We start from the raw sequence: 26,482 nt of genomic DNA, 5'->3' as shown, positions 1-26,482 counted from the left end.
AATATTATTCTGTTAAAATACAATGGGTGATATTTCTGTATTTGTTTAAGCTACTCTTTCACCTCTTCCTTTGTAACAAGTACTATGCTGAAGATGCCAGTAGGTAGAGGGGCTTATTGTATGAATTATAAGTGATTACATTTTCTCCCTGCTCTTTCATGTTTGTTCACTTTGTTTGCTGGTCCCTTGTCCTCTTCCTCTCTTGTCCTGTTCTTTCCCAGTTTGTGTTTTCTGGGCAAGCCCAATTTTCAAACCATTCTGAGTCCTGGCTTGAAATCATAGTATTAATGCATGTCCACTGCTGCTGACATCACAGTCAGGTTGGTTGCTTTGATATTGATCTGGCTCAAGTGTGACAGCGAGGCAAATAAATCTCCATAAGTCATATTTTAAAATGCAGGTTTTTAACTCCTTAGAAAAGTGCTGCTCCATTTGAAACAGCTAAAAGACTATTTAAAAAAAAACCCAAGAAGTGGTATACTTAAATTGTTTCAGCTGCTAACCCCTAGATCACAAAAGCCTGGCTCAGCAGTGAAGACACATTAAAGGTGTAATCACAAACCGGCACTATCAAAGGGTGACATTTATCCCAGTATCACTACTTAATCCTACTGTTAAGGCCAATATTTTCAAAAATGATTTTTAACTGGGTGCAAAGCAGGGCTAAAATCATCTCAAGCATGATACTTAGAAGTGCTGACCACCCACAGCTCTTCCTGGAATTGAAGATACTCAGTATCTCTGAAAATCTGCACCTACGTGACTGGTTAGTGGGCACTTTTTAAAATGTCAGCTTTAACATAGAGCTTAACTGGTGCTTGTGTAGGGCTTCTTCATGGCAGTGATTTTCACCACAAAGATAGAAGAACTAGAGAGCTTACTCAAAAGTACAGATGGGAATGATGGAAAAGAGGATAGTGTAGGCTTGAATGGAAAAAGACTATGATCGAGAAACAAGAGCAATAAAGGAAGGGGAGGTTGGGGCTGAAAACTACTTTTACTGTTCATAGGATCTGCCTTGCTCCCTTGGTCAATGACTGCAGCAGCTGCTCAGGGAAAAGATAAGCTGAATTTAAAACTATGTTGATTAAGAAATTTTATAAAATGGCACTTTTAGTAGCAGAAATTTTGTAGAATAGTGCAGTGATCCAGCAGGTAGGCGTTGAGGGTTTATAGCTGTGACATAAGCTGAGTTTCCCTTTGGAAATTATGTGGGGTTTGAGCCCTCCTAAGAAAACTGTTCTCTTAAAGTTGAAAGTACCTCTCATCTCATCCAAACCACCTTAAAAGAATATTAAATAATTTTTCACTTTAGATACCACTAAAACTTTTTGAGTTTCAATTTTTTTTAAATATAATTTCAATTCACTTATAACAAAACTTGAAGGTGACATGAAGATTGTTGTCACCCAAAAGACAGCATTGGCACCAGCTGTTTTAATGAGGGACTGAATAATATACCTTTGAGTAAATATTTGCTCTGCTGCTTCAAATCTACTAAATCTATACTATTATGAAAGGAGAGGTGTCCGTCACTCCGTCTGTCACAGAGAATATTTTAGAAGACTTGAGAAGTTTCTAGGGGGAGGCAGGCCCCCAACCCCAATTACAGCCCTGCCCCCGCCACAGGGAGGGGAGGAGGAGCAGCATACCTCCTCCTCATGGGGAGCAGAAGAGAGTGTGCGCACACATACCCTGTCATGGGGAGGGGAAGGGCGCACACATGCGCCCCCAAGGATCTCCAGAGCAGCAGGGAGGGAAGAGGCTGCACAGCCTCATCCTCTATGCCTCCAGAAGCAGTGGGGAGGGAGGAGGCCCCATACCCTGAGCCAGCTCAAGCCTCCCCGGCCACGTGCACCTCCCCCACCACCATCACGGGGAGGGGAAGAGCACGTGCGTGCCCCAGCATCCCCGGAGCAATGGAGAGGAAGTGGACGCATGGCCCCAACCTCTCCCACCCCCAGGGAGCAGCAGAGAGGGAGGAGGCCCCGTAGCCCGAGCCAGCCCGAGCCTCCCTCGCCCTGGGAGCAGTGGGGAGGGAGGAGACCACGTGTACATTTACAGTCACAATGAGACGGATAACGCTAGTATTTTATAAAAATTAACAGACAGAAAGGCACCCAAGAGCTCCAGAGCTGCAACTGGGGGGTTTCTGGTGACATTATTGCTGATGACAATTCAGTTTGAATGGAGAATGAAGGTAATTATAAGCTACAGGATGCCAACTTAGTCTTTTTGTTCAAAATTCCTTTTAAAAATACATAGAACTAATATGTTTTAATTTATTATCACCCTTCAGATTTCCTTTTCTTTTCCTTTCCCAAACCTTTCCATTTTCCTTCTCTCTTCTTTTCTTCTTTTATCATTCCTCTTCGTCCCTTTGTATTTTGCCCTACCAATAATTTTTCAGAATGTTACTTTAGGTTGTCTTCTATTGGAAGTAACCCATGTCTCCATCCTAAAATTAAATTTCACTAAAATAGCTGTTGATGTTGCAGTCTTCATGACCAAATATTCATTCTTATGGGATATCTATGCATGGCATGACTGGCACAGAAATGGAAAAATATTAACACTTCAGGGTTTTATTTGTTATTTTTAAGTATTAAACAAATTTGGACAGAAATGTAACTTAATTTTTGTTTTCAGTACAATCATAATGCAACATCACGCCTTCTATGTAGCTCACCCTTAGTTAACTCTCTCTTTTTTTTTGTATTGACAGTATATTATCCAGAACTTTTTGTAAAATGGGAGAGCAAAATATTTCCCGTAGCAGAAGAAAGAGCAACTAAGAGGGAGTGTCAATATAAGAGAAACAGAAATATATCTTTACAGGTGATATGACCAGAAACAAATGGCGTATACAAAACAATACTATATTTAATTGACAACCATTTTATAGAGTCATAAACCTTGCTCGCTTTACTAGCATAAGTAGTTCGCCTGAAATCTATGACTGAACAAGGTAAGCAACATTTGGCTATATCTCTACTCTATGTTAAGTTACTAAGGAGATAAGCATGAATTAGACCATTTGTTCCAGGCACCAGACTCTCATGATTTCCACCTTCTATAAGGCTGAAGAAATAGGAAGCTCTGTCTTACATTTTTGTATTGTTTTTATGCAGGAATAAGAAGAACATAAGAATGGCCATACTTAGTCAGACCAGAGGTCCATCTAGACCAGTATCCCTGTTTTCTGACAGTAGCCAATGCCAGGTGCCCCAGGTGTCACCCAAATTTCCCTACTACACTGCATCCCAGCATCTATAATACACTCTTTGGGTCTACTCCTTCAGACCTTGCATGGTCATACTCATTATGCCTATTGACTAAGCCCCAGAGCCTTCAAACAAACATATGTTTAATTTTACACACTAAAATGAGTGGGATTCACTGACATGACTGGAGCTAACCACAAGCCTAAGGGTTTGCAGGGTTGGGACCTTAAACAGGAGTTTTGACTACCTTAGCACAACAAGATCTGGCTCTTAATCATCTCTCAATAACTATACCAAAGAAGAAAGGTAACTGTTACTTTAGTCATAATCCTGGCATCTCAAACAGTCATGTGTAGAGATTAGTGCACAATATTGTTGCTTTGTTGAAGCCAATGTAATTTACACCCACTGAAGATCTCCATTGAAGTCCTGTGCCCTCTGAAGTCAACGGGACTTCAATCAACCTCAGTTGGAGCAAGGTTGGGATCTGTCTGAAACAAATGAATAAAATGTTGTCATTTTTCTTGAGATATTTCTGAAACAAATATACATGGATAGCGAAGTCAGAAGGCTGAGGAAAACAGAGTAGAGAATCAAAAAGTGAGGTGACTCTTATTTATAGATAAATCCATAGTCTATATTTCTACATTCTAAAATACTGTGACCATAGTAGGAATTCACAAAGCCTCCCTTTGAAGTAATTTTGTGTTCTGAACACCATGCATGCATGCATGATAATTTAACCTTTTCAACCTTAATAAATTTCAAGGAAACAGGTTTGCCATTAAAAAGATAAAAATTTGTTCCAAAATGCCAAAAAGCTCTCCTACATATATTTTTAGAGTAATCCATTGCTTTTAATTATATTTTAGTCCTGCAGATATACTGTGGAGGAAACTATAAGGGCATATATTGTATATATGACAATGTGTTCTTTACATGCATTAAGATTCTTAATAGAATACAGGAATACTTATAGCATAATTTATAGAATAAAGTTTATAAGAGCATTTCAACACATATTACCTATTGTTTTAGATTAAATGTAGAAGAAATGTCAAAAGGGGTATTGCTAATTGAGTCACAGTGTGAACGAACCAAATAGTCCTTTACAGACTTTTCAGGACTATAAATCATACTTTTTAGCACAAGTTTCTAAAGTTGGATGCAATATCCAAGCTTTTAATGTGGTATGGTGGCTATTCTTAAGCAACAAGCACTTGTCGTGTTATATTCTGAGAACAGTGTAGTTCTGCCACAGTGTCTGCTTTTATAAAATATCTAGGACACGTGCTGTAAAAATGTTTCTTTGTGTTTTTACTGGATCTGGATTATTTTTTTAAATTAACATTCAATTTATGGTTAACTATTATACCTACATCATACTATATTATTACCTTAGTGACAAGGACTCCCAGTCATGGGCCAGCACCCATTATATTTGGTGGTGTACAAATATAGAGCAAAAAGGTGATCCACCAGTCCCAAAGAGTTTACAGTCTCAGTACAAGACCGTAGATAATAGCTTGATACAGACAGTTAGATAGGGAAGTACAAGGAAACAATGAGACATTATTTGTCAACACGATCAACAGTGATAGCTGAATCTAGAACACATCCTGCAAATTGCAACAAAGTCTTAAGGTGCATCCTTACCTGTATTCCTTCATAACGGACAACAGTACAATTCATCAGATGAAGTGGGTTTTACCCACGAAAGCTCATGATTCTATATATTTTTGTTAGTCTTTAAGGCACAGAAGGACTACTCGTTGATCTTATATTTTTAATCACTTGCATTTTTATAATGGTTTCCATGTCGATAGATTTGAAAGTGTCTTACAGACATAGTATGATATGCATACTATGCAAAGAGATCAGTGCAAGTGGCACTTACATGGTTGATGTTTCGAACTGAATGCTGTGACTGACTGACACCAAGCAGTAACTATATACAGGAAATAAACAGTATATCAAACAGACCTGTAGGAGAATGTTTGTAATAGCAGTAACATCACCAATGGTGGAAACCTATCTGGGGGTGGGAAAAGGACTCCTGGATGGGGGTAATTCTAGAAGGGGGTAATTCTTAAAAGCTAGGAAGGGCTATGGGAACTACAAGGAGACAGAAGACCAAAGGGGCAGACAATTTATGGGGAAAGGGAAGTGAGGGTGGTTTACATTACAGTGGTTCTCAAGCAGTTGGGAAAACCCCCAGGTGTATGCAGAGGTCTTCCAGGAGTACATCAACTCATCTAGATCAGTGTTTCTCAACCAGTGGTACGAGTACCCTTAGGGGTACTCAGGAGAAGTCTGGGGGGTATGTCAACACAATTGAAATTTGGAGAAAACTAATTTTTTAAAAAGTTTTACAGCTTTATTATTTTTGTACTTTTTATACCCAAAAATTTCATCACACACCCAGTTACGATTAAGTTGTTTAAACAAATGTGTTGCAATGGTGGAAAAAAAATTGTGTGTCTGAAAACTAGGTACTGGGGGTACTTACAATTTTTTTTAAAAAAAGGGGTACTTTATAAAAAAAAAGGTTGAGAAACACTTATCTAGATATTTGCCAGGTTTTACAACAGGCTACATAGACAGCACTGGTGAAGTCAGTACAAGTTAAAATTTCATACAATGACTTGTTTATACTACTCTAAATGAAAACATGCTTACTGAAATGTAAGTACAATACTTATATGCCAACTGATGTATTTTATAATTTTATGATAAAAATTAGAAATTAAGCAATTTTTCAGTAATAGTAGGCTATGGCACTCTTTTTAGGTCTGATTTTGTAAGCAAGTAGTTTTTAAATGAGTGAAACTTGGGGGCCACAAAATAAATCAGATTCCTTAAAACAGGGGTGAGGAACCTTTTTTTGGGTCAGGGGCTGCTAACCCACAGAAAAAACAGTCTGGGGCCACACTCAAGTCAGAAACAAATAATCCTCACTCAAATCCTCATTGACGTGGCCCCCAACTGAGAAGAAAGGCACTCCCCACATTCCCCTCGTACACCAGAGCCTAGTGGGGCCCAGGCTAGTCGATTTTGTGTGCTCCACCCCCATGGGGGTGGGCAGTGGGGGCCTGCAGTACCAGCACAGGCTTTAGGTTCCCCACCCCTGTCTTAAAAGAATATAATGGTCTGGAAAAGTTGAGAGAACTACTGGTTTGAGAGAACCTATAGAAGAGGGATAATAAAGGTGGAGAAACCCAAAGGTTGGGGAAGAGGAGTCCCAGGGAAACAGCATTATAAAAGAGGGAAATTCCTAGGGGAGTAAGACTAGTAAAAATGCAGCCATGTGCAATAATAGTGATGGGAGGAATATGGAGTGGAAGTGCCTAACTCCTTCGGGTTTCTTCAGCAGCTCATATACTACTGTGATGAGGGTTGTTGGAACCAATAGATATGGACAGGTCAGTAAAGTTATGATTGATGGTATATGTCTCCTCATTCTCATATGGGAGTATGGAGTTTCAACTCCCTGATTTAGGGCCCATTTTTGCTGCTGTTACTCTTGCTTTGTTTTCCAATTGACATTAGTAGGATTTCTTGAGGAGTAAGGCAGTACTATCAGCCCTGCCTTGAGAGATTAAGGTTAACACAGCCTGTACAATATGTTTTTTGGAGGAAATACCAGACCCACATTTTTGCGATAACCATTCCTGCAAGGGTGGCCCAATGTTGCTCACTGAAGAAGAATGAAACAAACTGACACCCCCTGGATTCCACTGATGTTTTTTGTTGCTGGATTAGCCAATACCCAGAGGGCAGGCATTTCCCTCCAGTCCTCCCAGGCTGCACCTGCTTTGGGGGAATGTTTTCTTAAAACGTCCTTTGCAATTGCTTACACTGGAGAAAGCCGTGGTGGGGCCAGCCCACTGGTGTTTTAACATCATGCCTGTCAAGAAGAGCGGCTTTGCCAGAATACAGCAGGCTTCCCCTTGCTCTAAGGCGGATGGACTGGGCCCTGAACGCTGAGTTGCTGTGGGGGCCTGGGCTCAGGTGGAACGTGGGTGTCAGCGGGTCGGGGCGAGCAGCAGGGGACGGGGCTGGATGTCGAAGGGCTGTAGGGAGGACGGAGGAACCTGCTCCCCTCGCCCCCGGGAGCGGGGAGGCAGCGTGGGGCTCGCCCAGCCGGGCGGGCAGGCGCTGGGCCGGGCTGCAGTTTCCAGAGGACCGAGCAGGGAAGCGGACCCGGGCCGCTTCCGGGAGCAGAGCAGCGTGTGGCCGCCGAGCAGCCTGCGAGCCGGGGCGATGGGCGCCCACAAGCGAAAGAGCGCGGCGCCGAGCCCGGGGGAGGCCAAGCGAGCCCGCGGCGGGGCGCGGGAATTCACCGGCACCCACTTCAAATCGCTGCTGCGGGACCCCGAGGCCGCGATCAAGGGTGAGCGGGGCTCGGCTCGCACGTGCTCGGGGGCGCCCGTCGCGGCTGCTGGGGCATTGCGCCCCCGAGCTGCCCTAGAGACAGTGCCCCGAGCCCGCCCCGCTGCTGCCGCCTTTGCACTGGCCCCAGGGGGGGGCCTCGACCTCCCTGAGTGCCTGCTGCATCCCAGGCACCGCGCTGCTGCCCCTGCTACTTAGTGCGCTCTCTCTCCTGCCTGCAGCGGGGCCAGAGGGGGAGCTTGAGACCCACACCTAGGAGCTTGGTTAGTGCAGGTGCCCCTGTGATAAATGCATTACAGGCAGTCCCCAGGTTACGTACAAGATAGGGACTGTAGGTTTGTTCTTAAGTTGAATTTGTATGTAAGTCGGAACTGGTACATATTGTAGGGGAAACTCTAGCCAAACATTTCTCCAGAGCTCAGTTTTATTCTCCCACACCTCACTTCCCTCAGTCCTTTATTCTCAAGCTGAGGTGTCTGCTGAGAAAAGCCGCTCCGCGTCTCCCTGGTCTGCTGGGGGGAAGCAGCTAGTGCGGGGTTGCCTCACCCCGTTTGTAAGTAGGGATCCAATGTAAGTCGGATCCATGTAACGCGGGGACTGCCTGTATTGTTGCATTTCTACTGTGGCTTTCCAGCTGTTACTCTCCACCAACATTTTGCATTTTCTCTATAGCCAGCCTCGGATGTACAGTTTGAAGCTCCCAAATCCTGGACTGTCTGGTCCAGCAACATCTGTGGTGCAGCAGGGCCAGAGATGTTGCTGGACCAAAGAGCCCCAGAGCAGCAGCGCAGGTGCTGGGGAGCCCCAGGTGGCATCTGGGAAGTCCTCGCCCTGGCCTGAAACCCCCAGCATCAATGGGACCAGGCGGTGGCTGAGGAGTCCCAGACCCAGCCAGGGATCCCCCAGCATCAGCGGGGTCAGGGAGTGGCCCTGGAGCTCCTGCCGGAGTTGGGGAGCTCCCAGCATTAGTGGGGCCACCTGGCCCCAGCCAGAGAACCTTTGGCTGCAGTTGAGCTGCCTGCAGCTGGACAGAAACCTACGGTGGTAGCGGGGCTGGGATGACGGGGAAGCCTCTGCTGGTGAAACCCCCTAGCTGAGGCAGGTCTGGCGGAGGTGGGTGGCCAGAATCCCCAGTGGCAGCAGGGCAACCCTGGCTGTGGGGTGGCGGTGCCAGGTAGGAATGTAATAGTGTAGTCAATTAACTGATTAACCAATAAGCAAAAGCTTATAGGTTAATGCTATAGACAGTGCATTTTTCCTCCTCCCCTCGCCTGTACATTTTTTAGCAGGCTGACCAGCAGCCCGGTTCAGTCCTGGCTTGCGATGCGTCCGGGTCTTACCTATGCAGTGGCCCTGCATTTAAAGTGTATTATGAGCCAGGCAGGCAGGCAGCCTGGCTCAGTTCCAGCTCCTGTGGAGCCCAGGAGCTCAGACTTTCTCTAGACAAGAGCTGCTGCTTCTTTATCAGAGGCAACAGCACAGGGTGACAGGCAACTGGTCTGCAAGAGGAGCTGGTTTTTAAACTGCTGTCTGGCACCCCATGCTACTACCTCTGATACAGAGGCAACAGCGCAGGATGACAGGCAGCTGGTCTGCAAGGGGAGCTGGTTTTTAAACTGGCTCCCCTCATAGACCAGCTGCTGTCTGGCACCCCATGCTACTACCTCTGATACAGAGGCAACAGCGCAGGGTGACAGGCAGCCGGTCTGCAAGGGGAGCTAATACAGAGGCAGCACGGAGTGGCAGGGAACTCCGGGGGAGTGAGGCACACTGGCCGCTGACCCCACTGCCAGGGACTATAGAATGGTCAACTAACTGATAAGAAATCATGAAGTTCCTCGACTATTCATTTAACTCATATTTAACATGCCTAGCGCCAGGTGGCCCTAGCCGGGAACTCCTGAAGACCCTGGGGCAGTGGGCAGGCAGCAAGGCGAGGAGCCATGCCAGGCACCCTTAGTGGGGCCAGCAACAGGGCAGGGAATCCCAAGGAGAGGAGCCCGGGAACCGGGCAGCCAGTAGGGGAGCAGTGACCTTCGCTGATCTGGCAAACTCCCTGGTCCTGGACAGCTCAGGTCCCAGTGGTGCTGGACCAGGGAGGTCCAACCTGTATATAAATGACGGCCAAAAAACTAGATTTATAGAATTCTCCTACTGTCTTAAGTGTATCTTCTTTAGTATACAAGTATTTTTGTATCTTACGCAAAAAAGAGAAGGGCACCTTTATTACGCTCTAAAACTATTTTGCATTTTTCCATGTTTCAATGGGTTTAAAATGATATGAAGTAATTCAGTGTTCTAGGCAGAAATATTCTTGAATAAATTCTGTCCCTTGTGAGAATTTATTCAGTGAAGTGTAGTTGGTCATATTTTGTGCTTGTAACTTTTCTATTTTGTAGTAGTGGATGTACTTTTGGATTGGCAATAATATGCATAGCACACAGATAAATGTACAGCAGGAAAGAAAATATTAACAAGCAAAGGATATTGGTCCCCACTGATGTCTTGTACTCCATATCAGACCCTTCCCCCAAATTATTATGCACTGTGCAGAGTTTGCAAAGCTGGAATAAAGGCCATATCTGTCATTTGAAAAGCGTGATTTTGATTACAGATGTAAATGCTTATGTTCTTTCAGGTTTAGAAAACTTCATCTCCATAGCTAAGACGCTGCCATGTGCTGAACTGTATGATGTAGTGGAGGGATATATAAAAATTTCGGTGGAGTGTGCTGAAATTTTCAGACTTTTAGATGGAGAAAGAAGGCCTGAAAGTGAAGTAAGTTGTCCACGTGCATTGCATTGTAATGGAAAGCAGAGTGTGCACTGAATAGAACATTTTATTATCTATAGTATAAAAAATGTAATTGGAAATCTGAGGAGCAGAAAAATCAGTTGTTAAAGTTTGTTATAAAATGTAAAGGCATCCTTTGAAGACGTGCTAAACCTAATGCATTCTGAAAAGCTCAACGGAAGTCAAGTTTTGTAGTACTGATGGTTTTTGTAGTATTTGAATTTTGTTAGGAAAAGCATTTATGAAACCCAGTACTAATAGAAATGTTTACATACATGTGCATACACATAAATCCAATAAAAACAATTGTTTTTAGATAAATAAGCATTTCTTTACAGTGTTTGATATTCAGCTATTGCAGCAATTAAGAACCAAAGGTAAAACTTATTGTCTGAGCTGAGAGAAATGCAAAACATAAACAGTATAAATAGTGACCAATAAACTAGGTTTATAGAATTCTCTTTCTGCTAATTATATAAGGTATTATTAGTAATTTAGGTAAAGAAGTTGGTTTTTTTACTATTGATTAAAGATGATCTAGCCCATTTAAACTTCCAATAAACAATCTCTTTAATAAAATTTCCACTGGGTTTACATAACTGCAAAACTTTATATGCATTGCTTTGTCAACTGTTTGCAATGTATAGATATTCTTCTAACTACTGATAAAAAATAGTTTGTAAGGCCCCGATTCTGTAGTATGGTTGTGTGCCTCCATAGGGGTTGATTGTGAGAAGCTTTCTACAGGATTGGGGTCAAGGTATAGTTTTTGACCTCTATATAATGGAATTACAGTAGAACTGCAGTTAGGAATGCCTCAGGAATGGACATTGTTCGTAAATCTGAACAAATGTTATGGATGTTCTTCAGAAGTTTACTACTGACTATTTCATGTGTTACATGCTAATGTCATGCACTATGAGCAGATATTTTAATTGTGATGGGCCTATTGAGGCCTGAGCTTTAATCTTTGGAATCTTAATCTTTACTATGGAAACCTCTGCCCAAGCACATTATTTCAGTGTTTAACCTTCTGGAAGAGAATCACTGTGTCACCTTGAAGTTCACATTTGGAAGCATTTCCTCTTGTTACACAGTTACTCATTATTTAGGATTTTTACCATGTAAATCTTCTTATATTTGCTTTTATAGGGACATTTGAGGATAGTAATGGCAACAGTATTTCAAAATAACTCTGACTTTTGCAGATGCTGTTAATCTTTCAAACTTTGGAAGCCATCTTGTTGAGAACAGCAAGTGACCTGTCCCATTTTTCTGTGGTGGGGATGAACATAGTAAAGAAGTTAATTAATAACTATATGAAATTAATCTATGCTGCTTTGTATTCTGAAAGTCACAGGTAAGTCTACTGCATACCAGAGTGAGAACCTGTGTTGGTTGCTCTGACTAGGGATGCTGGTTACCCAGTACACAGTGGGCTGGTTAATTGGTTAAACATATAGTTTAATCAGATAACATTTTAAATAGAATTTTACATCCTATGCTTTGATATAGTCCCAATATGCTGCCTTGGGCAACCGTCCTATAAAGACCTAAGCATGTGCTGAACTGTTTGCAGTGTGAGGAGTCCTGCTTACTTTAGGGGGCTGCTCACAATGCATACATGTAGGCACATAAATACAAATATTTGCAGAATGGGGACGTTGGCATGCTACAGGGAGTAGTGCTGCAGTTGACTTTAACTAAGGCTGCAAATGACTTTAACTAAGGCTGTAACTTTGCAGTCTCTTCCTCTGTTTACTTTGTTACCTAAATACAGGCAGTCCCCGAGTTACGCGGATCCGACTTACGTCGGAGCCGCACTTACGAATGGGGCTTTCTCGCCCCGGAGCTCGCAGGCAGCGGGACCGCCCAGAGCGCAGCGGTCCCGCCACCTCGACCTCCGGGGCGAGAAAAGCTGCTCCGGGTGTCCCTGGTTGCTGGGGACCGTCTCCAGCAGACCAGGGACACCTGGAGCAAAGCCGGGGAGGCGGAGGGGTCCCGCGCCTCTGAGGCTTTGCTCTGGCAAAGCCTCAGAGGCGCGGGACTCCACTGCCGCTTTGCTCCTGGTGCCTCTGGTCTGCTGGGGACCGTCTCCAGCAGACCAGGGACACCTGGAGCAAAGCCGGGAGGCGGAGGGGTCCCGCGCCTCTGAGGCTTTGCCAGAGCAAAGCCTCAGAGGCGCGGCACCCCGCCGCCGCTGCGGCTTTGCTCCCCGTGTCCCTGACCCTGGTCTGCTGGGGGGGGGGGGGGGGCGCAGCTAGTGGGCCCCCCCCCCCCCCCAGCAGACCAGGGAGACGGTGGAGCAAAGCCCCGGGCCTGTGGTAGAGCAGGTGGGGCACTGCCGGTTGGTCCCGCAGCACCGCTCCTTGGCGCTTCTGGACCAACCCGGCAGCACCCCAGCTGCTCTGCCCCAGGAGTCCTGATTCAGCCGCTGCTGATCAGTTTTAGCAGCAGCTGAATCGGACACCTGGGGCAGAGCAGCTGGGGTGCTGCTGGGTTGGTCCAGGAGCGGCGGCGCTACTGGACCAACCCAGCAGCACCCCTGCTGCTCTGCCCCAGGCATCCCCAAGTCAGCCGCTGCTGAAACTGACCCGTGGCTGACTACAGGAAGCCCCTGCCCCGGGGCTTCCTGGAATCAGCCGCTGATCAGTTTCAGCAGCAGCTGACTTGGGGATACCTGGGGTTCTTAAGTTGAATCTGTATGTAAGTCAGAACTGGCGTCCAGATTCAGCCGCTGTTGAAACTGATCAGTTTCAGCAGCAGCTGAATCTGGTCACCAGTTCCGACTTACATACAGATTCAACTTAAGAACAAACCTACAGTCCCTATCTTGTATGTAACCCGGGGACTGCCTGTACATAATTCGTGATCTGAAACCTGCCTAGGTGCCAGGGAGGTGCAGAGAGAGGCTTTCTTTTCTATTGCTCATGGAAACAAAGCAGAATTCCATGCTGATGGCAAGAAATGTTGAGTTTAATAATTTCTTTTTCCAATTCTCTTCACAAAATGTCATCACATTTGTAATAGAATTTCTCCATTAACTGAACTTTTCCTTAAGACCTTGGAGTTATCGTGAACAGTTCTCTGAAAACTTCCACACAGTGTGCTGCGGCGGTCAAAAAGGCAAATAGGATGCTAGGAATTATTAAGAAAGGGATAGAAAATAAGACACAGAATATCTGACTGCCCCTGTATAAAACTATGGTACGCCCACATCTTGAATACTGTGTACAGATGTGGTCTCCTCACCTCAAAAAAGATATTTTGGCCTTGGAAAGGTTGCAGAAAAGGGCAACTAAAATGATTAGGGGTTTGGAATGGGTCCCATATGAGGAGAGGTTAAAGCGACTGGGACTTTTCAATTTAGAAAAGAGGAGACTGAGGGGGGATATGATAGAGGTCTATAAAATCATGAGTGGTGTGGAGAAGGCGGATAAAGAAAAGTTATTTATTAGTTCCCATAATAGAAGAACTAGAGGACACCAAATGAAATTAATGGGTAGCAGGTTTAAAACTAGTAAAAGAAAGTTCTTCTTCACACAGCGTGTAGTCAACCTGTGGAACTGCTTGCCAGAGGAGGCTGTGAAGGCTAGAACTATAACAGAGTTTAAAGAGAAGCTAGATAATTTCATGGAGGTTAGGTCCATAAAAGGCTGTTAGCCAGGGGATAGAATTGGTGTCCCTGGCCTCTGTTTGTCAGAGGCTGGAGAAGGATGGCAGGAGACAAATCGCTTGATCATTGTCTTCGGTCCACCCTCTCTGGGGCACCTGGTGCTGGCCACCGTTGGCAGACAGGCTACTGGGCTAGATGGACCTTTGGTCTGACCCAGTACAGCCGTTCTTATGTTCTTATGTTCCAGTCTCTTAAATGTGACAATTAATTTTTGATTGAATTTATTTCTTAATTTATTGATAGCCTAAGTCCAAAGGCTTCAACTACCATTTCTTCTGCTTTATTCCTTGATGGTAGTTGAGGTTTGGTGGATGGTTCTTGCTTTTCTGCCTCATTTGGATGAGGGAAGGTGCTTAAAGGTTCAGGGACCCTGTCTGTGGCATTCACAGCTCTTAGTCAGCTCTTGGTAAGATCGAAATCTTCTCTCTCTCACCAATACAAGTTAATCTAATAAAAGATGTTACCTCACCCACCTTGTCTCTCTGATATCATGGGACCAGCATGGCTACACCAATACTACAAAAAATAGTGTACCCACATAATAATGAACCCAAAATACAGCTATTGGAGAAATCTTTACAGAGCTTACTAAGAGATACTGCCCTTTTGAATTTCAAACAGGGTATTTTTACTTTTAGTAGCTCAGTTGGCCAATTGGAAAGGCCAAGGGATTTGGCAGTCACAAAACAATTATTTTGTGTGTCATTTGCACCAGCGGGGTGCAGGACTAGTCGCTCCCCCCCCCTTGCTGCCTCTATCAGAAAGAGGCAGCAAGGGAGGGGAAATAGGAAGGGGTGCCTCAAAGTGGCAGCGCCGCATGGAGCCCAGGGCCAGTGGGGGAGTCCCCACCTGACCCCGGGTTCAATGCGATGCTGCTGCTTTGAAATGCCATGTGCAGCTTGGGAGTCCCCAGCTGGCCCCGGGTTACATGTGGCGTTTCAAAGTGGCAGTGCTGCGTGGAGCCCGGAGTCAGCTGGGGACTACCCCGCTGACTTTGGACTCTATGCGGTGCTGCCGCTTTGAAACACTATGTGGAGCATGATGCCGGACTCCCCGCAGTGTTTCAAAGAGACAACGCCGTACGGAGCCCAGGGATCATGGGGCCAATGGGGGACTGCTTGATTCCCCACTGGCCCCGTGTTCCCCCAAGGGCTTTTACCTTTGAAGTGTAGCAACAGCCCTAGGGCTGTTGCTACACTTCAAAGGCCGAAGCATCCTTATCGACTATTTGATTAGCCAAATAATCAAAATTTTACATGCCTAGCATAGACTATAATGATTACAATAATTTGTTGAGCATATATGTTGTCAGTTGAAACATAAAGCAGTCATGTTTTTGAGGCATATTTCTGCTTTGTTTACACCTCAGAATTTTTTTGTGAATGATAATATTCCAATATTGGGACTTCAGGGCTTGGTCTTGCAGCTGTTAATAATGGCATGTCTTCACACATCAGTAATGGCTGCAGAATGCAGTTTTGAAATTAATGGCAAAATCCTGTTGATGTCAGTGGATGTAGGAATTGGAGCCTCTCCCCCGTATTCTGGAAAATCAATATTCAGGATCCCATTATATTTGTTTCCATTAACTCCGCATACACCCACAATGTATATATAAATTCCCTTTTGCCTACTTCTTCTATATCAGTACCTCTTAACTTTTTCCTTTCTTTACTCAGGTAGACTTCCACTGCAGTCACTGAGTATGAAATCTGAATGAAAACTGAGTAAGAACCTCAGTATTTGGTCAGGTGATAGGGACACAGTTCTTTTTCTCCATTCTTCAACAAATAAAAATAAGCAATAATAATGCTACAAAAATTGTGTGGAAATGAATTGAGGCCACAGTATTATAAACATTTATGTTGGTGCTTACCTTTACTGCCAAGGTAGTTTCAAAGGCACTACTCTGTACTAAAGTACATAAATAAGAATTTGGAGGCTCAAGGCCTTAATCTGAGAAATGTATTTTTAAAAACAGGTCTATGAAAATAAGATTGTCCAGAATTCTTTGTGAATTAGGGAAAAGTCACAAGCATTTTGCCCAAATTAATAACAGTGGTTGCTTTGTAAAGATGCTGGCTCTTGCATCCCTTATTGACCCAAGCTCCCATGGGCTGTGAGAGCTTTGTATGAAATAGGAATGCAGGATCAGTTTTGGTGTAGTTAGAACTTAGCTTTTCTGACTGTGATGCTTACTCACTCTCAGACTCTGAAAGCTGCTCTGTGCCTGCAACTCCTGCTGACGTGGGTGGAAGATATGGCTGGGTGATTTGAGAAGTATAAATTCTCACGTTACAACATCTGCAAGGGTTTATGTGACCATCATTCGTGCAATAACTAGAATTCACCCTTCCCCTTTATTCATATAGGATGGCTCGAGTATGCCTCACCATGTTGTCGGCCATGGTGGCACAGGGACCAGATTCTGCAAGGGATGTCTATAGCCATTTTGATTTCAATCATAAATTCCTGCCTGGATTAGTGAAGAAAAGAGATAAGAAGGTAAAGTATCTGCAGGGGTCAGAAGAGCTGGCCTAGAGCTGTCTTTGGTTTACTTTTCCTAATTTTTTAACATAAACTTACAAATGCTTGTCCACTGTGTGTTCATCCACAGCTGCTCCTTTACCCATTTTCTTCCCCTTCTGTTTGATTGTTAATAATAGGCACTAGTGCTGGTCTATGCAGTTTCTCATTCACTTAAGTGAGAAACACCTAAAGGTCATGGATATTTCTTAGGCTATGTCTAGACTGCAGAGTTTTTCTGGGATACCAGAAATATCCTGGTAAAACTCTGCCACATCCAAGGAATGCATCTGCTTTTCCGAAAAAAAATTCGAAAAGCAGATGTGTTCTTTCGGCATTCCTGTAAACCTCGTTTTACAAGGAAGAAGGGATGTTCCGAAAAAAGTTTTTTTTCCTGACATTTGGCCCAGAGTAGACGAGCCAAATGTTGGAAAAACCCCTCAGAAAAAAGAATTGGAAAAAAATACGCAAATTGCAGTTCTCAGTTTGTGTGTCTTTTCCAAAACTCCCCCTCCCCCCGGCAGTGTAGAAATAGCCTCAGTGTCATTGTGGGAGATCTTGTACTGGCAACCATAGCAATTGCTCATTTCATTTTCATACCATGCTTGATCTGTGCCACCCTTGATCTGGGACAGATAGGGCGTGGTGTCTGAAAATTATAATGTCATAGGGAAAACTGGGTGAATTTTGCTGCCATGTATCAGGTAGCCTAGTTTATTGAGAAATGCTGCACTAACAGGCTGCAGATTTCATTTTCCAAATGGAAGTTGAGTAATTAATTGTTTAAAATCATAATTCAGTCAGATCTCATGGCCTTTATGCAGGCAGATTTCCCTTCAGTTTCCTTGGCATTGTCAGTACACCTCAGTCCTGAGCAACAGCACTTTATTAATCTGGTCTTTGGCTTGTTTTAGGAGAGAAACTGATCCTGAATAGAGCAACGAACTTTTGGGGATTTGGTAATATATCCAAATGTGGATTAGGGTCAGACCATTATACCACTTATCATGTGTGACATAGCCCAGTTATTCAAAATTTAAAAATTACTGAACCAACAAGCTTTCCTAACTGAATGCTGAGATATGAAAGTATCACCATGGGTTAATAGACTGTGGCTGACAAACTCATGTATTTTTTTCAAATTAATATTCTGGGGATATGCTTATATAATTATAAAACACTACTGCTGTAATAATTTATATGCTAAAAAGTGTCTTTTAATTTTCTTTTAGGGAAAACCAGATGTCCGTATGGCATATATTCAGTTTGCTCTCTCCTTTTTAATAGCTGGTGACAACATGATCCTAGTACAAGTGCTGGAGTTAAAAGGTACTTCACAATTACTGATTTGTTAAGAGTATCTTTTAAAAATAATGTTTAAAAATGTGAACCAAATAAACAGCATTGACAAGACAGGAAATTTGTTTTTAAACATTGATTTAAATAAGCTTATACTTTCCACAACACTAGGCTGTGCTAGCTAAAAATAGTAGTGATGTTATTGCTTATTCTGACTGCAAAGAGACTGCCAGATAAATAGGAAGGACTAGATGACACAATTCACAAAATATAAACTTATAGTATGTTTAGAACCACAAAAATCAGAAGACAGAGGCTTTATGGCTTTCAGATTTGTTCAGGCTGTAATAACATTGGTTGTGCTGCCGTCTTTTAAAGTGTCATATCTGAAAATCAGGTAAGATCTAGTTTTTTAACGCTGCACAGAGATGAATTTCACTGACAGCCTGTGCGAGGCCTATGTAAGCTCTTAGACTGGACTTTCCATGGATCAAAGAACCACTGTCTTTACCCGGTATGTCTCTTCAGCCAATGAGGGTCAACCCAGACTAGTGAGGGGGTTTCATGATTGGCGCTCCTTCATCTCAGTGGGGTGCAAGATTGTCATAACCAAGATGATTTCCTGAGATAGGGTAGTTTTGCTAACTGCACTTGAGTAACTAGAATTTGTGGGGTGTGCTGACTGAACCATAGCAGCACTTTCATTGGACGCAGAGGCATGGCTCTTGCAATGTTGTGTGCAATCAGCACGCACCTCGCTTCACGTGCCCTTGCTTTAAGTGTGTGTCATTTTAGTAATACCGGTAGGAAAAAAACGGAAGCGGGTGAAAGCCAGCAGAATCTGGCAACCCTATGTGTGCACAGTGCTAAACAAAATGTCTTGTGGGCTACACATAGGACCCCACTAGATCACAGGTTGCTCACCAGTGCCTTAAGCCCTTCTTTGGGGCTCTTTTTATGGAAGGACCTTCAGAGGGTGTTTGTATAATCTCAGTATGTTGAGGAAAGACTGTACTAGCCTCACATAGAATATAGCTCATAGAACTGCAATAGGGAAGGAATCTGGTTTTTTTTAGCTAATTTAGGGTCTGCTTCTGAAAAGGCTTATCTGCACACTTACCCTACTAGGAACTGGATCCAGTGCTCATTGAAGTTGATGGGACTGCTTCTGTTTATATCAGTTGTCTTTGGATCAGACCTTATAATTCATTCCATTGACTTCAGTGACTGCAGGCCCTTTGGGGCTGTCATTAACTATAAGTTTGCACAGAGCCCAGCACAAGGGAACTGTGACCTGGTTGAGGGCTCTAGGTATTAGCTCACTATAAATATTAAATAGTAACTGAACCAGCTAGCTGGCTAATAATTCTTACAATTAAGTATTTTATAAAAGGCAATGTCACAGCAGTTTGTTTACTGCTAAATTATTTATTCACCATGCATGCTAATACTGTTATTTTTGTTCATCTTTAAATACAATACAGAGATGAGTGACATGACATTGAAGACAAACAAGTATGAAATTAATTTCATATTCCAATGCTGCTTTTCTTCAGATCAAGACTCTAACATTTGAAGTGTTTTTTTTAGATTTCATTCCAGATATTCTTAGGACTGGATTAAAGGAAGATAAAGTATCTACTGTCAATCTTCTGCTTTCCACACTGGGAACAAAGGTATGGTGTGCCCTTGAAATGGCTTTGTCCCTTGCTTTCTGTTTTTCTAGCTTCTGAAGACAGCTTTGCAATGGATTCCCAACGAATTCCCAAACATTATGGAGAAAACATCTATTTATTATTCTGGCATTATGCTACAAAGCATCATCAGCATTTCTGTTCCTGAGTTTGTTCATCAGGGATTTATAATGGCCATAACATTGTTTCAGTGCTGAAGCTTGTAACATGGTGTTTTTAAGTACAATTTTAACTGAAATGTCCAAGTTGCTGAATTTAGAAGCTACTTACCGTGTGTTCGTAACATTTTGCCCACTTCCCCTCTCATTTCCCTCTTGGGAAGTGGAGTGTTGGATCCACAATAAGTGGGGGGCTGTTGGGACAAATAGGGTGCAAAGAATTGTCCTTCTCTGGTGAGTGAGCACATTTACTATAGGTTTCCAATGAAGAACATAGTTTAGATACAGTTCTGCAACATCCCTCTCCCTGACTAAAGATATCTGTTATAGTCTGGATCTGCTTGCAGTTGAGACTGGGAGTCTCCTGATTTGGAGTTAGTGAGGTAGTCTGCCACGCACAACAGGAAAGAGTAACTAACAACATAAATGAAAACTGGCCTTTTAGTTTACAGGCCATCCTCTCTAAGGGCACGTCTAGACTACCCTTGGCTTCCGAAAGAGGATACGCAAATTAGGTGCAAATTTGTATATCTTATTCCGATTCCTTTTTCGGAAGAGGTTTTTTTTGGGGGGGAAAATAAGCAGTCGAGGTAGGGTTTTTCGTGCAAAAACCCCCTTTTTGAAAGAACCCTTATTCCTCAAAACAGGAGGTTTCTTTTGAAAAAGGGGGGTTTTGTGCAAAAAACCCCGTCTAGACTGCTTTTTATTTTTTAAACCTCTTCCGAAAAAGGGATCGGAAGAAGATATGCAAATCAGCACCTAATTTGCATATATTTCAGAAGCCGAGGGTAGTCTAGCTGTGCCCAAGTCCAAGATTTGTTCCAAAAAACTTGGACTTTTTTTTAATTTTGGCACAACTTAAGAGCGGGGAATGGGAAAACTTGTAACCCATCAGTTCCTACAAGCGTCAAAGACTCTACTGAGGAACGGATGTATACTGGGGTGACTTACAGTGGGGACGCCATGTACGTTATGTTAAACTTTAAAAAAGCTAGCGTTGGGATTGCAAAATCAGGCCCTTAGAAATCAGGGAGTTCCAAAAATGAAGTTTTCTCCTGGATTGTTGGCTTTTCTGTGTTGCATATCTTGTTCTGGCATGTATCAGGGTTTCATTAATAACATAATCCATGGGGGGTTAAAATTTAACAAGGAAAAGAAGAATAAAAAAATATAACTGAGAAAATGTTATGGGGAAAATATTAATTTTTGGAAGTGCCTTGCTTGCTCTTACAGGGGTAATGCTATATTCACAGTAGTTTTATTACATTTACTTTAGGTGCAGTGGTGTGTGTTTTTTTTTTTTTTTTTTTTTTTTTTTTTTTGCAAATGGGTATTGGGGAGGAGACACCTGGAACAGTTTGTTATGTGAAATGTATATGGTCCTCAGATTTTTCTCATAGAGCTTGTAAATTCTTTGAACTGCAGTTAAGAACAAGCCTAAGCTATCCAAATCCTGCTTAAGCAAAGTTATTGGTTGCCCAAAAGTCAGACGTTTCCCCTGAATGTCTAATTGAAGCTCAGAAGTGTGCAGGGCTCTGATTCTGCAAAGCTTCTATCTTAGCAATGGCAACTGGTCAGTGCTAGGCTAACTTCTGCTTGGTGCATTCGTGGGGTTACTTGGGTAACAACTCTTGCCAGCTTCCCCCAGTAGATTTTTTTTTCAGTTTCTATATTCAGAGCAGAGCTTCCAACATATATAAACTCCACGGGATAGCTAACATTCCCTTCTCTTCAGATTCCACAGCTTGTAAGGTCTGCGCATTTTTCTAACAGCTTTCTAGTTCCTTGCCTGTAGCTAATGGGGGATTTTGGCATTCTAAAGGTGCTAGGAGATCTTTAGTCCACAGTGAGGCTCTAGTCCAGCAGGCACTTAGTATTCTAAGGGTGTGTCTAGACTACATGGCTCCGAGAAACAAAGTTTACAGGGGCGGTCGACAAAGGCTTCCCTTGTTGACCGATCCGCGTCTAGACTGCCACGCTGTGCCGGATCAGCTGATCGTCCGCACAGTGCAGCGGCCATTTTATGTTAATGAAGCGGGGATTACAGGCAGTCCCCGGGTTACGTACAAGATAGGGACTGTAGGTTTGTTCTTAAGTTGAATCTGTATGTAAGTCGGAACTGGCGTCCAGATTCAGCCACTGCTGAAACTGACCAGCAGCTGACTACAGGAAGCCCGAGGCAGAGTTGCTCTGCCCCGGGCTTCCTGGAATCAGCCGCTGATCAGTTTCAACAGGCTGAATCTGGACGCCAGTTCCGACTTACATACAGATTCAACTTAAGAACCCCAGGCGTCCCCAAGTCAGCTGCTGCAGAAACTGATCAGCGACTGATTCCAGGAAGCCCGGGGCAGAGCAACTCTGCTTCGGGCTTCCTGTAGTCAGCCGCTGGTCAGTTTCAGCAGCGGCTGACTTGGGGACGCCTGGGGCAGAGCAGCTGGGGTGCTGCCGGGTTGGTCCAGTAGCGCCCAGAGCGGCGCTGTGGGACCAACCGGCAGCGCCCCAGCTGCTCTACCACAGGCGTCCGGAGAAAAGCTTGGTCTTCTGGGGGGGGCGCACTAGCTGCACCCCCTCACCCAGCAGACCAAGGAAGCTGCGAGCGGCGGGACTGAGACGTGCCGCAGTCCTGCCGCCCGCATCCTCCGGGGCGAGAAAAGCTGCTCTGCGTCTCCCTGGTCTGCTGGGGGGTAGCTCCCTGGTCTGCTGGGGGGGCAGCCCCTGTCCTGCTGCCGGCGTCCTCCGCGGCTTTGCCCCCCGTCTCCCTGGTCTGCTGGGCGTCCCTCCGCTCCCGTCCTCCGGGGAGAGAAAAGCCCCATTTGTAACTGCGGCTCCGACATAAGTCGGATCCGCGTAACTCGGGGACTGCCTGTATTTAAATCCGCGCTTCATTGACTATGTTGAGTAAACTACTTTACATGTCTCAGTTGACAGAGCCATGTAGTCTAGACACACCCTGGCTATGTCTAGACTGCAAGCCTCTTTCGAAAGAGAGCGTCTAGACTGCACGCGGAATTTCGAAAAAGCAAGCCGCTTTTTCGAAAGAAAGCAGTGAGTCTGGATGCTCTCTTTCTAAAAAGCCTGTTTGCTTTCAAGAATGCCTTCTTTCGAAAGAGCACTTTCGAAAGAAGGCGTTCTTCCTCGTGGAATTAGGTTTACCACCGTCGAAAGAAAAGCCGCATTCTTTCAATTTAATTTCGAAAGAACGCGGCTGCAGTCTAGATGCAGGTGAAGTTTTTTCGAAAAAAGGCTACTTTTTTCGAAAAAACCCCTGAGTCTGGACACAGCCCCTATGTGCTTAAAGTAGGTCGAAACAGGAAAGGCTGCTCTCAGTACGCTAGGGAAACTGTGGGGGAGTGCTGCTTTCCCAGGTTGAGGAGAAAGGGACAAATACTTCTATTTTAGTAGAGAAGAGGGAGGTGTGTGAAAGCAATAGAAGTGCAGGGCTCTGATTCTGCAAAGCTTCTGTCTTAGCAATGGCAACTGGTCAGTGCTAGGTTAACTGATGGACACTAGTATTGTCCATTTCATAGTAATTTGCAGTATATAAAACACAATTTTTTAAAAAAATTATTTTCAGGTGGTTCAAAATAAAGGTATCAGTAAGACACAGAAGGTGCGGTTTTTTACTGTGGAAGTGTTAAATCACATTGCTTCTCTTTACCGTTGGAATGGGATTACCGATGTCAGCACTGAGGGTGTCAAGGTATGGTAACTTTTTCATAAAATGTTTCTCATAACTCCTTGTCTTGTATTTCTTTCCTTGTTTGAGTCTGTGCAGCCCACAAACAGGTGGTATAGAGTGGTCCAGCTGGGGTTAGGGTTATTTCTGTTTATGATCTTAGGAAGAGGAGAGAGCCATGCCTTGCACTGTTTTAAAAAAAACAACAAACAACCTGGCTAGTTTGGTGGTGACTAGAGGTTCAGTCCTGAGAAGAGCGGCAGAGGGGATGTCCTTTTTTTTCTGACTACTTGAAAGGCATAGAGGGACCTCTATTTTGATGGTGGTTGGGATGTGGGGGCGGATGCTTTCTTTTCTCTGTCAAAATCAGGTACTATAGAACAGAGCTATTATCCAGGCAAAAGTGCTGCCTTTGGGGCATGTTGACACTTCAGTGTTCTTCTCAGTTTGGCTGTAGGAAGAACTTGCTCCCTATTTTAGGACAAGATGAAGAAGGAGAGAGCAAAGATTAGACTGTACAGTGCCTATCTCATTATCTTTCCCAGGTACCCAGTTTCCGTACATCAGATTAGGTTGACTCCAGGAAATAATGCCCCAGAATAAAGAGCAGTCTTGTCTTCGGGATTGATTCTGTTCTTGCTTTCACCGGCAAATGAGTGAAAAAATCATTCCTCTGAAACCTAGTACCCTCTAGCACAGCAATGCTTCTGCATAAGTCACTTTTGTGTTTACTCTACATAACCAGAACGGCATATGTTGTTATCTTTTAGTTCCACTTATACCGCATCTCAGATATTTCCATTCGTAAATCTAAAATTGCCTTTGGGTCTTCTGCAAAGCCTGTATAGTGGAATGAAAGACTCCCGTTGCTTTTGATGGGTTTTGTCTGGGGCCTTTATATCAGTATCTATTGATTTTAAAAGACCAACTCTCTCCATGAAAAGGTCTATCATTAATTGAATGTCTCTTTGTCAGCTCCTGTCTTGGTACCTAGTGTATATGCAGTTCACGTTTTAAGAAGCTTGTAAACTAGCCAGGGCCTGTTTCTATGAAGTATTTAGTAAAGAGCCATGCACACACGATACTACATGCATTCCAATGGTGAATTATTCAGACTGTTGCAATGTGAATCAAACTGCTTTGTCAGAAGGCTTTGTGTATTTCCCCTCAATAACTTGCCAATGAATTTTGCATTTGCAGAAGTCTTAAAATATGCCAGACATAAAATAATTAAATAGCCAGTCTTTGACCTGATACATTTTGTTGGTCTGTTCTCTCATTTTTGTGCTGTATCTGTAATGGAATTCATGCTTTTTTTTCTTTCCAGGAGACTTAGCAGTGCAGGCTATCCAACTTTTATGTACTATATTAAAATTGTTCTATGAAGGACCAATATCTTGACCCAACATTGGCTCAAGGAACATGTTATTTGTTTTGTATGCTTCGTGCTGATAGCATCTGTATGATTTCAGAGATAGCTTTCTTGCACTGAACATTTAAAATTCATTTTTAAATCTTAATTTTTGTAAAGGGATTATGGTCAAACCATAATCCCTTTATAAAAATGACACACTCACATCTCTGTTTAGCTTCATTTTTCAGTTTGTTCATCTGGCTTGATTTTCTTTTCTGTCCTTATTTTTTTGCCAGAAAGTCCTAGGTGACAATGTCTTATATTTAATAAAAACACTCCCAAATTATGCAATTTGAGTTCTATGAATAGAAGAAATCCTATATTATTGAATGTGTTTAATACACAGGTTAAAACTTGCCTTGTTAACTTAAACAGAAACTAAAATGAATAAAGTAGGAGTTGTCTGTGTAAAAATACAGCTGTGTAAAATACACACACAAGTGAATTTGTTGTAAGATTTTCTTTAATTAAACTAACAATTAAAATGTTTATTTTTCATAATTCCTATGTACCTTATAGATTACTCAAGACCCTGAAGAGGCAGGAAAGGTCATGGTAAGAGAACTGGTTCATAACTTCTTAATGGACCTCTGTTGTTCTCTGAAACATGGCATTAATTTCTATGATCGAAGCCTTGGCACATCTGGCAGGTAAATTAGCAGGGCTTTTATGTCTATATTCATGGGGGGGCGGGAGGGGTTGGGGCAGCTGGGTTTCCAGTCTCTATTTCATAATTTTTTTTTAAGGCCAGAAGGGCACCATTAGTTTGACCACCCGCATAACACAGGCTGTAGAGTAGTGGTGTAACTGCAAAGATTTCATGTGGTTATACAACTGTTCAGTTACCCGATAGCTAACATCCCTAATTTAAAGTAATGGAGAATCTACTATATCCCTTAGGCATCTGTTCCAATAGATAATTACCCTCCTTGCTTAGAAATGTCTGTCTTCCAGTTGAATCTTTTTAAGCTTCAGTTTCTAGACATTGGATCACATTGTATCTTTTTCTGCTGGATTAGAGATCCCATCAGGTAGTTTTTCTCTGCCTAAATCAGGGGTGGGCAAAATAGCCTCCGCAGGCTGGATCTAACCCGCCAAGCAGGTTGACCTGGCCCGTGGAGGTCCTGCTGCTTTCCCGCCCCCAGGCCAATCAGGACCTAGGGCTGGGGGAGCGCACGGCGCTTAGTCAGCCCTGGCAGTTGACTCTAAGCGCCATGTGCCTGCTGGCAGGGAGAGACTTTGTGCTGCCCTCAGGACAATCAAAGTTAGAAGCGCCACATGCTCCTTGCAGGGTGGGAGGAGACTTCACACACTCTCCTCACCCCCAAACCCTGATTGGCGTGGGGGTGGGAGGAACATGCGAAGTCTCCTCCCGCCTTGCTAAAGGGCTTGGCACTTAGTCACCCACAAGTTGCTGGTCAGCTGGTGGGTGACTCTAAGCACGGTACAAGGTGGGGGGCAGACTCCAGACCGCCAGAGTTGTGGGTGCCTAGAGGGATCCCCAGCTGTTCAGAACAACTGGCGTTCTCTCTGGGGAGCACGGGGGCAAAGACTTCACGTGCTCCCCCACCCACAGACCAGGCAGGGTCTGTGGGCAGGGAAGTGCACTGCCCCGCCTCTTCTGCCTGAG

The 26,482-nt window shown here is 43.8% G+C and overlaps 1 protein-coding gene across 1 annotated transcript in view; it reads left to right on the top strand.

The window, feature by feature from the left end:
- Positions 1–7,074: 7,074 nt before the first annotated feature.
- Positions 7,075–26,482, top strand: part of URB1 (URB1 ribosome biogenesis factor) — an 89,163-nt gene continuing 69,755 nt past the window's right edge. The window contains exons 1-8 of the mRNA XM_075910757.1: positions 7,075–7,617; positions 10,255–10,394; positions 11,618–11,769; positions 16,458–16,590; positions 17,844–17,940; positions 19,501–19,586; positions 23,337–23,462; positions 25,372–25,502. Coding sequence (XP_075766872.1) covers positions 7,287–7,617; positions 10,255–10,394; positions 11,618–11,769; positions 16,458–16,590; positions 17,844–17,940; positions 19,501–19,586; positions 23,337–23,462; positions 25,372–25,502 — 1,196 coding nt within the window. The 5' untranslated portion in view covers positions 7,075–7,286. The remainder of the gene's footprint in view (positions 7,618–10,254; positions 10,395–11,617; positions 11,770–16,457; positions 16,591–17,843; positions 17,941–19,500; positions 19,587–23,336; positions 23,463–25,371; positions 25,503–26,482) is intronic.

Source organism: Pelodiscus sinensis, chromosome 1 (genome assembly GCF_049634645.1).
Source record: "Pelodiscus sinensis isolate JC-2024 chromosome 1, ASM4963464v1, whole genome shotgun sequence".
Lineage (NCBI taxonomy): Eukaryota > Metazoa > Chordata > Testudines > Trionychidae > Pelodiscus > Pelodiscus sinensis.
This window is presented reverse-complemented; position numbering and strand designations above follow the sequence as displayed.